Consider the following 15,812-nt stretch of genomic DNA (forward strand, 5'->3'; position numbering starts at 1 on the left):
CAGCTGCTTGGATCATCACCTGTTGCCTCTCTGGGTGCACAGTAGTAATAAGCTTAAAGGTGAGTGGAGCCTGAGCACAAACTTGGGCACTCTGAGACTTACCTATTGTGCCAAATGTCTGCCCTTTACCCCAACTTTAAAAAAAGAAAATGCTTATTTATTTATTTTCATCTACTTGGAAGGCATACACATGTAGAGATGGACAGAGACAGAGAGTGGAGAGATATCTTTCATGCATTGCTTTCCTTCCCAAATGCTTGCAAACAGCTAGGTTCAGGCCAGATGGAAGCCAGGAGGCCAGAATTCCATCTGGCTGGGTCTCCCATATAGATGGCAGGGAGAGATCTCCTTGGACCATCACATGATGCCTCCCAGAATGTATTAGTGGGAAGCTAGATGGGAATCACAGAGTAGCCAGGACACAAGCTGGAACTCCAATATGTGATGCAGGTATTCCAAGCATCAGCTTAACCTACTGAACCACTATGCCCGCCCCAACTACCAGCTTTTTTTTTTTTTTTTTAAAGATTTATTTTATTTTTATTACAAAGTCAGATATACTGAGAGGAGGAGAGACAGAGAGGAAGTGGAGCTGCCGGGATTAGAACCAGTGGCCATATGGGATCAAGGCAAGGACCTTAGCCACTAGGCCACGCCGCCGAGCCCCTACCAGCTTTTAACATAGCCATTTTGTTGTTCCCTGAGTGATCTTTTAGGAATATATGCCTTAATGAGAACTTCTGTGTTGGGCTCTTATATTCATAGAACAGTCAACAGACTTGAGCCGGGGGGGTTGGGGAATGAAGGTGATTTTGTCCAATCTTTCTAGGATCCCTGAGCTGGGCTGAGCCTGTTGGCAGAGATAAAGGCAGCAGTTTCATTTCCTTCACACTGTCAAGAGCCTCAAAATAGCTCCCAAAAGCCAACGCACTTTGCAAAGAGTAGATTGCAGCTAGGAGGAACTTAGTAGCACTATTACCATCACTCAGTGAATGAGAAAAGTCATCCAGCGATGTAGTAGGTAAAGTTGCCCACTGCCTGCAGAGCCTGCAGTCTGTTTGCACACCAGCTTGTGTCCTGGATGCTCCATTTTAGATCCAGCTTCCTACTAATGCCCTGGGAAAAACAGCGTAAAATGGCCCAATTGCTTGGGCTCCTACCACCTACATGGGAGACCAAGCTGAAGTTCCTGGCACCTGCTTTTGGCCTGGTCCAGCTCTAGCCAATGTGGCCATCTGGGGAATGAATCAGCAGATGCAAGCTATATCTCTCTTTCTCTATCTCTCTAACTCTTTCAAAACAAATTTTTGTATCTAAAAGAAAAAAAAGATACTGGGAGAAACAAAGATAGTGTAACAGCTGACCATAGTAAACACCATGACAGAGACCCAGGCGGGGCTGAGAACATGCACATTTGAGCACAGGGGTATTTCAGTGGTTACTGCTAAGCTTCCCACAAAACTGTAAACAACTAAGATGAAAACAAAAGCAAAAGCTTTCAACCATAGAAAACAGCTCAAGTCCTTTTTTTGGGTAGATAATTAGATGTGAGCATCTGGGAAGAGGCAAGACTCCAGGGATCAATCCAAGGATGCTGCTCTCTGTCGAGTTCCACCCAAGACAGTCCACATTGCAATTTCACTTGCTAAACTAGGTGAACCCAGCCCAGGTGCAGCTCATGTCCATCAGGATCTTGGACCTGGAGCCCTGGGCTGAATCCCCTGCTGGTCTCACCCACCAACCAAGTGTTACAGGCCCCAAAATGCTGCCTGGCTTGCTCTGCCTGCTGGGTGGATTTTCTGTTGGTGTCATCTCTGTGTGGCATTCAGCTTGCAAGGCTAAACAGAGAAGTCTGGTTTGCAGCCACATGTATAGAGAGCCCAAAAGTATGCCACTGCCAGCTCTCAATCACAAAGAGAGCCACAGTGCCCCATTATCAAAGTCCCTCATAGTCGAAGGACAAAGCCCCAGAGTAGAGAAGCAGCGTGCCACACGCTCTCCCCGAGCCTGGTCTTCCCTTGGAGTGTACTGCAATGAACTTTTCTTTTACTATGTTTACTTTTCATCCCTCTAAATGCTAATTCATTACTCTGCTGGCAAAAAGGGACTGTGGCAAGCCAGCCACTGGTGACACTTCAGAACTTGCTAGTCACAGTCCTCTTCACATAACATTGGGAGAGGACTAGTTTACTCTAAATAGACTACAGGTATAGTTTACACTAAACAGACTACACGGCCAAGAAGCGAGAACATTAAATACGCTAAAGTACTGTCTTTTAAAAAGTTATATTTTGATACTTTCCTTGATGTCGACTTGAAGACTTATAACCACCCTCCCCTGTTCTTAGCTTTTTTCCCACTTTCCCAGCACTCCTCTTCGCCATTACTGTTCGCAGGGTGATAGGAGCTGTTCAGATATGATGTGGGCTATAAAGTGGCTATGTTGCCTACAGAGAACTTCTGGTTTAAAAAAAAACTGAGAGGAACAGAGATGGGGACCAAAGGGTAAGGGCATAGTGGTTTCCATTGGCAGATTCACTTCTAAAAGTAACTGAAGCCAAAATTAGGAGTGAAAACTCAATCTGGTCTCCGTGGTTGACAGGGACTCAACTACTTAAGACCTTGTAGAGTGCCTCCCAGGGTGGCAACTTGACACAGGAGCTGGGACTTGAACCCACTCAGTCCGATATGGAGTGTGGATGTCCTATCTGAGACACTGCCAATAAGCCAAATGCCTGCCTCTGGAGAACCTGAAGGCAATAATAAGATCCAACACAGATCTGTCTGCCGTTTATTATACTAGGTACTGATGATCTGGACAATGTCACTACTGCCCTTCCCTAACTGAAATGCCTGCTGCCACTACCTCCACCTTTGCCTCCTACCCCCATGCCACTCCCCTTTGCTCAGGAATCTGAAACCTCAAGGGTCCTCTGGCTGCCAGTCCATAGCTGGCTCTGATCAACTCATCTGTATGAATACATTAGTGAGGGGAGGAAAGCTTCTTGCCCTTCCAACCTCCAGCATACTCATTCAGAACCCTCCCTGCATCCCCAAATATTTTCTACCTCTTAAGAAATGCATTGAGGATGACATGCCTTCTTTCGTTATTTACTCCAGAGCTGGTATTTCCAGCTAATTCGGAGAGGATTGCAAAAGCAGGGTGTCCAAGTGGGAGGGTTAGAGGAGACAAGTTGCTTCACCAATGCACAGGGCCAGCTCTGTCTGGGAGGCACTAATGATTTGTCATGTTCTCCGAGCATTTCATGGGTTGGTCTCTACCATGCAAGTTTATCAGGATAATGTCTCAAAGTGTTTCAGATTTGCATGAGGCATTCTACCTAATGTCAGCTGTTGTTTTGTCAGGCAACTTGCTTATTGCAAAGTCTGAGTTGACTCAAGGATGAAGGGCTGGCACTGTGGCACAGTAGGCTGGGCCTCCATCTTTGGTGCTGCCATCTCATATGGGTGCCTATTTGAGTTCTGGCTACTCCACTTCCCATCCAGCTCCCTGCTTATGGCATAAGAAAGTAGTTCAAGATGGCTGAAATCCTCGGGCCCTTGCACCCATGTAGGAGACCCCCAAGGAGGCTCCAGGCTCCTGGCCTCAGAACAGCTCACCTCTGGCCATTGCAAATGTTTGGAGAGTGAAACAGCTGATGAAAAATTTTTCTCTCTGTCTCTCTCTGTATAGCTGCCTCTTAAATAAAAATAAATGAACCTTTAAAAAGAGAAAAAATGTGATAGCTAGACAAGAGGTATCTGAGGCCCTATTTTAAAAATTGAGGTATAGGGTCTGGCACAATGGCTCAGTGGCTAAATCCTTGCCTTGCACATGCTACAATTTCATATGGGTACTGTTTGGTGTCCTGGCTGCTCCATTTCCCATATAGCTCCTGATTGTGGCGTGGGAAAGCAGTGGAGGATGGCTCAAAGTCTTGATATCCTGCACCAGCTTGGAAAACTCAGAAGAGGCTCCTGGCTCCTGGCTGTGGATTGGCTTAGCTCTGGCCGTTGCTGTCACTTGGGGAGTGAACCAGTAGCTGGAAGATCTTTCTGTCTCTCCTCTCTGCTTATCTGCCTTTCCAATAAAAAGATAAATCTTTAAAAAATTGAAGTATAGGGGCCTGGTGGCCTAGCGGCTAAAGTCCTCGCCTTGAAAGCCCCGGGATCCCATATGGGCGCCGGTTCTAATCCCGGCAGCTCCACTTCCCATCCAGCTCCCTGCTTGTGGCCTGGGAAGGCAGTTGAGGACGGCCCAATGCCTTGGGACCCTGCACCTGCGTGGGAGACCCGGAAGAGGTTCCAGGTTCCCGGCTTCGGATCGGCGCGCATCGGCCTGTTGCGGCTCACTTGGGGAGTGAAACAACGGATGGAAGATCTTCCTGTCTCTCCTCCTCTGTGTATATCTGGCTATAATAAAATGAATAAATCTTTAAAAAAAATAAAAAAATTGAAGTATAACTTATACCTAATAATGTGCACAGATTTAAGGTATACAGCAAACCATACTTGTCTATACCATGTTACCTACTCAGCTCCAGCACCTGAGAGGGCTCTGCCCCTTCATACTCAATATCACCAGATGTAGCCAGTATCTCGATGTGGTCTCCTTTTCATTTTAGTGATTTACAATTGATGAATTTTACCACAAAATCGGATACCATCATGAGAATGGGATTGTATGGCTCCAGAATAGCTCACTACTGGCACTGCTGGCACTGCTGGCACCACTGGCACCTGCAGATGTCCTGGCTTCTTAGGGCTTGAATCTAAACCTCCCAGAAATGCAATGTTTTGGAAGGTGCCTACTTTGTGGCTCCTTTTGTCTTCCTGAGTAGATTCAGCAAGACACATACTCAGGTGGAATAACTGGATGAAAATCACCTTCAGTGAAAAATAAGGGAAGAGAAGGCAAAACTATTTAGCTATACTCTCAACTTACACTGCTGCCACAGCTGAAGAGTGGTGTTTCTATTTGTTTTTGCTTTTCTGGTTTGTTATCATTTTACTTAGCTGACAAACTTAATGGCAGTGCATAATCAACATAAGTTAACATGGGAGTTGATAAACCAAGCTAACAAGCCAGATAATCCTATCCACGGTTATGACTCACACCTGTCCAAACTGAATCTTAGCTACCCATCAGTGTGAAGCCTAAATTGTTATTGTTGTTCACTCCCTTGGGAAAATCATATCACAAAAATGATGTATTGCTTTATTTCAATGTGCAAAGTGTTGTATGAGACACTGTGGAATGAACCAGAGAAGTACAAATATTTGAAGGTGCTTCAAAAGTTTATGGAGAGGGACCAACACTGTGATACAATACATTAAGCTGCCACATGCAACGTTGGCATCCCATTATCAGAGTGCACATTTGAATACTCTGTTTCTGATTTATCTTTTTGCTAATTTGCCCAGAAAGGTAATGAGTAATGGTTCAAATCCTTGGGGACTACCACCCATGTGGGAGATCCACATGGAGTTCCTGGCCTCTAACTTCAGCCTGGCTCAACCTTGGGCTGTTGCAGCCATTTTGGGGAGTAAATCAGTGGATGAAAAATCTCTTTCCCTTGCTGAAACTCTGCCCTTCCAATAAATAAATAAATAATTTTCAAAAGATAAATTTATATTGGTGAAAAGCACTTTTTAAATCCATGTATAATATGCATTTTAATGAAGTTTTTGGTGATCCTTCGCATGAAAGGATTTTAAAAATGTTTTGCACCAACATTAACTTATCTTTTAATTCAATTTGCCACAAAATTTTGAAACATATTTATGTGTATGCCCTCTGGAGCTCAGTTTCACTCAACAAATATTTCCCTGGTTTAGAAATGACATTGTTTCAGAGCACGAGTCTGGAATCTTAGTTTAAAGCTTGATCCCGCCATGTGCTCAGTGCCCTTGAGCAAGTTGTTTGTCCTCTGTGTACCTCAGTGTTCTTATCTGTAATATGGAAATACTGAAAATAATTGTCACATATTGCTAATATGAAGAATAAATTAACAAATACATAAAATGTACAATAGGGTCTGGATCATAATAAGTCCTATGAACCAGTTTGCTCATTTGATACTCTTGGGAGTAAACCAGGCCCCTCACCCCAAAACATGCAAAAAATTGAGTTGTACAGAGCAGGATATCACCTATTTATAGCACTCAACATGAACTTATCTGGAATATTTTCCAATCAATTTCATGTGAAATTTCTAGGCTTGGAAATCGAGTGTCATAAAACTATGCATTTGAGTTTCTGGATCATACAGACCCAGGGATATGGCAAAAATTCAGGCTGTACAAAATTCAGTAGCTACATGCCGAGGAGCAAATGATGTAATAATCTCTCTGAGCTTCAGCCGCCTCTTCTATAAATAGGTGAATAATATATATTTCATAAACGTATTGTGAGGTTTAACTGAGCTAATACATTTGCAGCATTTGGTATACAGTTTTGGAGATAGTAAGTACTTATTGAGCATTAGTTCTTGGTTTTAGCCCAATGTTCTGAAAATCAAATTAAATAATATAAAGTAATCTAGTTTAGAGTCTGACATTCACCAAAAACTTAATAAATGACCCTCTCTTCCTTTATCCTGTTTTCTCAGTTTGAAAGACTTAGTCATTATAACTAAAACCAGCGGGTCAGGCACGCAGAGCAGAGCTCCACTTCATCAGCCAAGATTGTGCGCCCCCCCCCCCCGGCCGTTTTTTAAGCAGCTGTCACCATCTTTATTCCGTGGGCAGCCAGTGCACCCTTTGCGAGCCAGGCTTTTTCCGCTTGCTACCCACCAATGAGCTCTGGGGAGTTGGGATGATGAAATATTGCCTAGGGACATCCGTGGATATGGATACCATATGTAAAAGTGAGGAATCAATCCTGAAGGACATCCAACAACAGGGCCACAATACTGGCTGGTAAGCGAGGGGGCTGAGACCTGGTGGCATTGAGGGGAGAAATTGGAAGATCTGTATGGGTCAGACTGATTCATCAGCCTAAATGGGAGTCCTGAGATGGGCTTGTTAGCGCAGAGCATCACTGACCACCACTGCCATACCACATGACAGCTATGGCTGGGGACCTGTCTAGCAGACCTAGATCCAAGTACCTGATTGAGTGTCAGAACAAGGGACAGGTCACATCAGGCAGGGCCATGACACTAACCAGCACATAAGAGAACCAAGCCCGGGGGTAGATTCTGTGGGGGATAAGTAGGCCCAAACCTATGGAAATACAAATCCCGCTGGTTAGCTCAAGAGTTGGGGTGATGACTGGCTGAATTAGGAGTGAACATGGAACCCGCCAACACTCACGGGTACTATAACTGAGAACAGGCTGGGCAGGTCCAAGCTGCAGCACCTGTATGTGCATCCTAAAACAGGGTGTAGTGCGGATCTGCCTTCAACATCCACCAGCCCATACAAAGGCCAAGATGCGGGGAGCAGGCTATGTTGGACAAGGTCCTAGCACCTGCTGGAGCATGTGAGATCTGGGTCTGGGAATGGGTTGAGTGGGGAAACTGGTAGACTCCCCTACTGGGCCATAGCTCCCATTGGTGAGCATGTGTTCCAGGCCTAGGGGTCAGGCAAGCTGGGCAAGGCAGCCCCACCCATTAGCAAGTGTGTGGGTTTGTTTTGGAAGGGGGCGGACCGGGAAGGCCAAGCAGATCTTAGCCCACTGGTGAGCACAGAAACCAGGCTGGAGTGCAGCTCATGCTGGGCTAGAGTATTGTACCTACTGGCTCACATGAGCCAGAGATGGGAGTAGACTGAGCAGGGCCAGGTTGTAGCACCCACCAGTGAGAGCTGGGACTGGGGCTGGCTAGGTCAGGCCAGGCTACAGCATCCGAAAGCAAAGTTTAAGATGGATGGGAGCTGTGCAAGGTGAGGTCAGAGCAACCATTGGCATACGTGAAATCTGTGGAGGGGAGCAGGCCTGGCTGGGGAGCTAGGGGGCCGGGGTGTGATCCCCATTGAAGAACGCGAGAACCAGGGTGAGGACTGCAGTCTGGTCTAGATATAGCTGTTGAGACCCTAGCATGTGTGTGGGCTGGGTGCGGGATGCACCAGACTGGGCTAGAATCCAGCACCTACTGGTGCTCGGGAGAACCAGGGTAGGTATAGGATGGGTTAGGCCAGGTCTCTGCCCCAACAGAGTCATGTGTGAGCTGTGTCTGGGTATGGATCAGGCTTGGCTGGGCTGTACTGCCCAACAACAAGAACCAGAATGGGTGTGGGCCAGTGAGGAAAGGACACTGTTCCTGCTAGGGCAGGAGGTGGACTAAGTAGGGCTGCCCATGGACCCACAAGTGTGCGTGAAATCTGGCACTGGGAGAGATCCGGATGGAGGAGCCCAGGGAACTTCTCTGTCGGGACACGCTCCCTGCAGGTGAGTGCAAGAACCAAAAAGGGGAGCAGCCCAGACCAGGCCAAAATACAGTACCCACCAGCATACATTCGGTGCAGGTCCAGGGCAGGCCAGATTGAACCAGTCCATATCACCAATTGGTGAATTCGAGTGCCAGAATGGAGTGTGGGTCAGGCCGGGTCAGGGTGCAATACCAGCCAGTCTACATAAGGGCTGGGATTGAGGGCTAGCAGAGCAGGGCTAGGCTGAAGCCCCACCAACGTGAGTTGGGATTGGGGGTGGGCAGGCTACAGCACCCACTGACAAAAGGCGAGGTGAGGGGGTTTTGACAGACTGGGCCGCAGCACCCAACCAGCACATGTGAAACACGGGTAGTGGTGGGGAGGGCCCCAGTGAGACAGCTGTGAAAGCCCCCCTACTGGGCCACTACTCCCACTGGTGAGCATGAGAGCTGGGATGGGGGCAGATCAGGCCAGGCAGGGCCACATCCAAAGGCCTACATGTAAGCAGGATCAGGGAAAAGCCAGGTTGTGTTGACTCTACCTTCTGGTATATGCATAAGCCAGTGTCAGTGTGGAATGATTGGACTTTGCTGCAGCATCAGCTGACAGATGCTGGCACAGGGGCTAAATTCTGTCAGGTGCAGGCATGGCCTAAACAGACAGTGGCATCCGCTGGCACCAGTGTGAATCGGATAGTGGGGCTGGTTGGGATGAACTGGGCTTTAATTTCCATCAAAATGTATGAGAGTTGAATGGTATGTGGGACAGATGGGACCAATCTGCTGTTCATACTGGCAAGCACAGGAACCAGGGCAGGGGTGGGCCTGGTGGGGGTTTTGTGGGTGGCTCTGACTAGGCTGCAGCTCCCACTGGTTCACGTGAAGGCCAAGTATGTGGTGGGCAGGATCGGGCTGTGCTCCAACACCCTTTGGTTTGTGTAAAACATGGGACTGGATGTAGAAGTGACCCAGCAATTGCAACTACCAGTGTGTGTGTAGGCTGATTCAGGTGCCAGATGGTGCCAGACTCTGTATTGGCAACCATACACAAGAATCAGGTCTGGAATGGCCTCAGAGGTTTCTTGGGTGATTCCCTACCAATTGAATTGCCAGACTCAGAATCCTAACCATGGAGAGAATTGCAGGTTCCATGGACTGACTGTTGAGTGCAGGTGTCAGAGCTGGGCCTCCTCAGTGGATCAGATGGATCAGTAGACAGCATGTCCAAATGTACATGGAGGATATGGCAGTACATTGGAGCCTGCAGAGGACACCTGATACCACAACACAGGATGGAGGATAGAACAAATTGATCAACTACCCCAGCCAATCATTGGCAGTGAAGATCTGGGCAGACGGAGACACTAAGGTAGACTATAGTAGCCAGTGGATTTGGGATCACCAGTAATTCAGGACTGCTGAATTATCAAAACCGTTTGAGAAATTTATGCTGTTGTAAATGTCTATTTTTCTTCCTGTTGTTGATTTTGTATTATGGCTTTTAATTTAAGAGGGATGTGTGGTGACTGTGTAATGGAGATTATCATGTCCAGATGTGAAGCTGCAGTGCAGTGTGCATCTCTATTTCCAGATCAAAGATGAACTCCCACTGAAACTATTAGCTGTATCTTGACAATGGGAGGCTGAACTCTCTGCCATTGTCCATGCCCGCAATGATGAACATGTGACTGTTTATGAAGAAGTACACTACAGTAATAATACAGGGAATTCAGTATGGGGAGGGGTTTTGGGAAGGGACTAGGGGAAATAAAAATAAAGAAAGAAAGAAGTAATTTTTTAAAATAACTAAAACCAATCATACTTGCATTGGAGACAGTGAATAAGGCTATTTTAACCTACCACTATCAGATCTAAACATTAATTATGACAAACAGCTATTGTGCAATAAGCCAACCATGCTGCTATCAGTCTGCCTTTCTTCCTGTTTCTCCAGCCAGCCTTTCCTGATGTCAATTCAGCCAGTTAATCTCTCAGTCACTTGACACGTGGCTATATATATACACAAATATCTGTGCATTCATCCTGGGCTACAAATATTTATAGTCAGGTTTATCTGAAGTTGCTATATGGCCTATATTTAGACCATATATAATGCTGAAAATATGTTCAAGTTTACAGCTTCAGGAAGTGAGGAATACAGAATAGTTTCATGAGAAATATTTATCCGCAATGAAGAGATGTACAGTCTTTCTGGTGTGGTGTCTTACAACTTTCCACATACTTTCACACATACTTTCACATATACTATTCTTTCATTGCATCCTTGGGACAACTCTGAAAGTAGGTACAATACTCATCATCCGTTTCCCATTTCAGAAGAAGCTTAGTTTCAAAAAGCTTGCTATCCTACTTTCCAGAAGTCCCCCAGCTTGTAAATGGCAGAAGAAGATTTGAAACTGAATTTTCTAACTGTGGATTCAAGCATTCTTATGCATCATCTATTTAATTTTTGGAACTTCATATTCCATATCCAAGATCTAAGTATTGTGTAACTATTAGGCACCATACCACCTTTGTAATCACACAAAAGATGGGACCTTTCTTATAAACATGGAAATGAGGGTACAAAATTGCATTGAAGAGTGGTGGGAGTGGAAATTCTTAGTCTATTATGTTACTTGTTATTGATATAATGTGATGTTAAACTCAGCAGAATCATTCATACTGAGGCAAAACAAAATGTTTTTGCCTCCCTCACATCCTGCCTCTTTCCCTCTTCTCTTTTTACCTCCCTTTAACCATTCTTCTTTGTTCTACCTTTCTCCTTGCTATTTCCCTTCCTGCTCTCTCGCTTCCTTGCTCCCCTCTTGCCTCTATCTCTGACTCTTTGTCTCTCTCTCACTCCCATCTTCCTTCCTTCTTTCCTTGGGAACTAACTTGTTTTCCCATAACTCTTACCGTTTTTGAGCTGGTGAATCCAACGCTTCCTCAGTTCTTCTGTTGGGGAGAAGACATAAAGTGGCCCTTCATCATAAACAACCTGAGACACAGAGACCTCAGCAGTTAGGGTTAGGATTCCAAAAAGAAAAAAAAAAGAGCTAAATTGAAGGAACTATTCTTAAGGTACAATTTGTACAGTCTCGTGTGGAAAGCAAAAGCAGGATCCTCAGTCAGCAGTAGTGCTTGAATCAGGTAAGTTGCCTGGAGAACTACTCATACTCAGGGACATAGGATGTAGAGTTGCTTAGCTTTTGGAATACTCCCTAGTACTCTTGATTTGTGTTTCAATTTTTGGATAAACTTGGTTCATAATGTTTCTCTCTTTACTGGGTGGAGATAAGATTTGTTTTAGTCAATTAGTGATCATTTGTGATTTATCATGTAACTTTTGAAGAGAAGAAAAAGTGGTGATGGTTCATATTCATATACCTTGAGTCTTGATTATCCACTTACGTAAGATGTAGCAAAAATTCACTTCATGGCTAATTCACCCCTCCACTAGGCATTTAGGCAAAGTAATTTAAACTTGGAACACATACAACCTCATAAAGAGTAAAGGTTATATTAAGGACCATCATCAGTTCAAACAGTGTTTCTTTTTTCAATTTAATTTTTTTTTCTATAGAACAGTATTTTTTGAACATCTAGGATGTACAAGACTTTAAGCTAGGTATCATGGTGATGCATGAACTATGAGATATGACTCCAACCCTTGCAGAGTTAATGGCCATCACATGGTGGATTCTAACGTCAAATATTAATTTTTGAATTATCTGTTTACTAGCACGGCCAAACACTAACCAGTGTTATCTTGTAAAAAAAGAAAAGTCAAAAAAACTATGCTCCAAACATGGCCTCCTTTACAGGTTTTCTAACTTAGTTGAACAAGAGCCTTTTGCATTTTTCTTTTTGTTTGTTAGCCTTGCTGTGCTCACAAATCCATGACTGAAAGCCCCCTCCCCTGAGACTTTCTACTTCCTTTTCTGGCTTTCGCTGTGGTACAAGTTGCTACATTCACAGCATGGTGCCTACAGTTCTTCAAACTGAAGTAGGCCAAATTGGAGACTGAATCTATAGATCTTGCTCTGCTGTGTGGCTCACACTACACCTAGCAACCAAGTGCTTACATGGTTCTTTAACAATTCCAGGGACTTAGGTTTGTAAGTCTAATAAGCCTTCCCCAGAGCTGAACTTCCTAACGCCACTCCTAATGCTCACTGAACCAGCAGCATCTTCCTCAAGGCATTTATCATAGACAAGACACACAGTAAAAGGATATGGGCTGTCACACATTCTTTTTGAGGTGAAGGACTAGGAGAAACTGTGTTAGATTGGGAAAATAGAAATGCAAACACTCAGTTCTTGTCCGTTCCTTTTTTTTTTTTTTTTTTTTTGTCTAGCTTCCTCATCTACCTCAACTTCTGTTCACTAGGATCTAGTATCCCTCTGTCTTCCCTGCATCCTATCCCTAACACCTGCGTTACATGATCCTTTCAAAACAACTCACCTGGAAGGGATAAGGGAACCTTTCAATGATGGAGATCTGCTCCATTTCACTGGACTCTTCACCCCTTCTCTATAACGAAAAAAGAAAGCATGATTATCAGTTGATCTGTTGCTCTTGGTGGATTTCCATAGGTATTAAGAGTTTTCCATGGAGCTGTTTCAGACGTCTCTCCTACAAAGAAAATACCGGGTTTTGGACATTGCACATATTCAGGAAAGTCTCAGGCATTTCACATCACTGGCAGAAGGGAGATTTCTCAGTAATTGGAGCTGAGATAAACACTTAACCCCTAATATTGGGGGAAGGACAAGGGTTAGGTAGCTGTTGTTCACTGTACACTGAAGTAAATTCCAGAGGTTAGTATCAAAACAGGCATTGTGGCTTAATGAGTAAAGCTGCCACCTGCAACGTGAGCATTCATATGTTTACTGGTTTGAATCTTGCCTGCTCTACATCCATTCCAACTCCCTGCTGATGGCCTGAGAAAGCATGGGAAGGTGGACTAGGTGTTTGTGCCTCTCCCACATGGGAGTCCCAGAAGAAGCTTGTCGCTCCTGGCCTTGACCTGGCCTTTGCATCCATCTAGAGACTGAATCGGCAGATGGAAGATTCTAACACTGACTTTCAAATAAATAAGAGGTGGATTAGCCTATGTGCAGTGGCTCAACAAGCTAATCCTCTGCCCACAAACACCTCATCCTATATGGGTGTCGACTGATGTCCCAGCTACTACGCTTCAGTTCCAGCTCTCTGCTTATGACCTGGGAAAAGATTTGATGATGGCTAAGTCCTTGGGTCCCTGCACCCACATGAGAGACTTGGGAGAATCTCCTGGCTTCTTATCAGCTCAGTTCCAGTCACTGCAATCTTTGTCTTTCCTACTTCCTGTAAATATGTCTTTCCAACAGAAATTTAAAAAAAAATGGGAGGTTGGGACATGTGCAATGGCCTAATTGGCTAACTTCGACCTGCAAGTACCAGCAGATTCATGTCCTGGATACTCCACTTCCTGTCTAGCTCCCTACTGTGGCCTGGGAAACCAGTACAGAATGGTCCAAAGCCTTGCGATCTTGCACCCATGTGGGAGACCTGGAGGGTGTTCCTGGCTTCTGCCTTCAAGCTGGCCCAGCCACAGCTATTGCGGCCACTTGGGGAGTGATTCAACAGATGGAAAATCTTTGTCTCTGTCTCCTCTTCTCTCTGTAAATCTGCCTTTCCAACAAAAAATAAATAAATCTTAAAAATAAAAATAAATTGTTGGGCCCAGGGCAGAAACCTAGTAGTTAAAGTCCTCACCTTGCATGTGCCGGGATCCCATATGGGCACCAGTTCATATGCTGGATGCTCCACTTCCCTTCCCTTCCCTGCTTGTGGCCTGAGAAAGCAGTAGAGAATGACCCAAAGCCTTTGGGAACCTGCCCCTTCATGGGAGACCCAGAAGAAGACCCTGGCTCCTGGCTTCCGAGAGGGCTTCAGCTCATCTCCGGCCGTTGTGGCCACTTGGGGAGTGAACGAGCAGACGGAAGGTCTTTCTCTGTTTCTCCTTTCTGTCAATTTGAGTTTATAATAAAAATATAAATAAGTTTTTAAAAATAAATAAATAAATAGTTAACAACAACAACAAAAGAGGGGTGAGCATTCTGTCATGGTGTGTTGGGCTGACACCTGGAATGGCTATTTCACATATCAGAGGCTTAACTGAGCCCCAGGTCCTTTGCTTCTGATCGAGTTTCTTGCTAATGCCTCCAGGAAGGCCGCAGATGATAGCCTAGGTGCTCGGGCACCTGCCACTATGTGGGCGACTTGGATGGAGTTTTGGGCACTTGATTTTGGATTGGTACAATCTTGGCTGTTGTGGTTATTTGGGCTGTAAACCAGCCAATTTAGTGTCTCTCTCACTGTCACTCCCTCTATCTCTGTCACTCTGCTTTGCAAACAAATATATTAAGCATATATATAAATGTACACACACAGAGAAAGTATGAATGACTAAGTGACTTATATATATACTCTGTTAAGAGGTAAAGTCTTTCTGATAGCATAATAAAAGTTAAAACCATTAAGAAAATGATGGGCTAATTTGATGACATGAACTTTAGAGCCCTTATAAAAAACACTATGAACAAAATTCATAAATAAGTGATAACCAGGAAAAATATTTTCAACATGCATTGCTGTTAAATGACTAATATTCTCATACAAAGATTTATTTAATAGTACTAGGATTAAGTAAAGTATCTCAGAGAAAAATGTACCAAAAATTAGCAGGCAATTCACAAATAAAAAATTGAAATGAACAGCAGAAATCACCTAACCTTGTAAAAGTGAAAAAATTTCAAAATAAGCCAGAAACTTGGCTGTAAAATTTACTAATATTTAAGATATCAATTGTTGGAAAAAAGTAGAAAAATAGAGAACGTCAGACACACAACTTGTACGAGGGCATGAAATTGAAATTTCAGGCCTGGCACGGTAGCCTAGTGGCTAAAGTCCTCGCCTTGAACGCCCAGGATCCCATACGGACCCTGATTCTAATCCCGGCAGCCCCACTTCCATCCAGCTCCCTGCTTGTGGCCTGGGAAAACAGTGCAGGACAGCCCAAAGCCTTGGGACCCTGACCCACGTGGGAGACCCAGAAGAGGCTCCTGGCTTTGGATTGGTTCAGCTCCGGCTGTTGCAGCTACTTGGGGAATGAATCAGCAGATGGAAGATCTTTCTGTCTCTCATTCTCTTTGTAAATCCGATTTTCCAATCTTACTTTCCAATAAAAATACATAAATCTTTAAAAAAAATTTAAAACATTCAAATTTCACTTTTACAAAATAGAATAAAAATTTAAAGACCAAAGCATACAGATATAAAGGAAATAATTTTATAAAGATTTATTTATTTGACAAAGCCACAGTGAAGGAAAGAGAGAGTTCTTCCATCTACTGGTTTACTCCCCAGATCGCTGTGATGGCTAGGGCTGG

At 44.5% G+C, this 15,812-nt stretch overlaps 1 protein-coding gene across 2 annotated transcripts in view; it reads right to left on the reverse strand.

Annotated features, from left to right (window-relative positions):
- BTK (Bruton tyrosine kinase) overlaps positions 1 to 15,812 on the reverse strand; it is a 41,473-nt gene that overhangs the window by 12,690 nt on the left and 12,971 nt on the right. For both annotated transcript variants that reach the window (XM_004590136.3, XM_058658400.1), the window contains exons 4-5: positions 12,841 to 12,909; positions 11,292 to 11,373 (exon numbers count right to left, since the gene is read on the reverse strand). In XM_004590136.3, coding sequence (XP_004590193.1) covers positions 11,292 to 11,373; positions 12,841 to 12,909 — 151 coding nt within the window. The remainder of the gene's footprint in view (positions 1 to 11,291; positions 11,374 to 12,840; positions 12,910 to 15,812) is intronic.

The sequence above is a fragment of the Ochotona princeps genome, chromosome X (genome assembly GCF_030435755.1).
Source record: "Ochotona princeps isolate mOchPri1 chromosome X, mOchPri1.hap1, whole genome shotgun sequence".
Lineage (NCBI taxonomy): Eukaryota > Metazoa > Chordata > Mammalia > Lagomorpha > Ochotonidae > Ochotona > Ochotona princeps.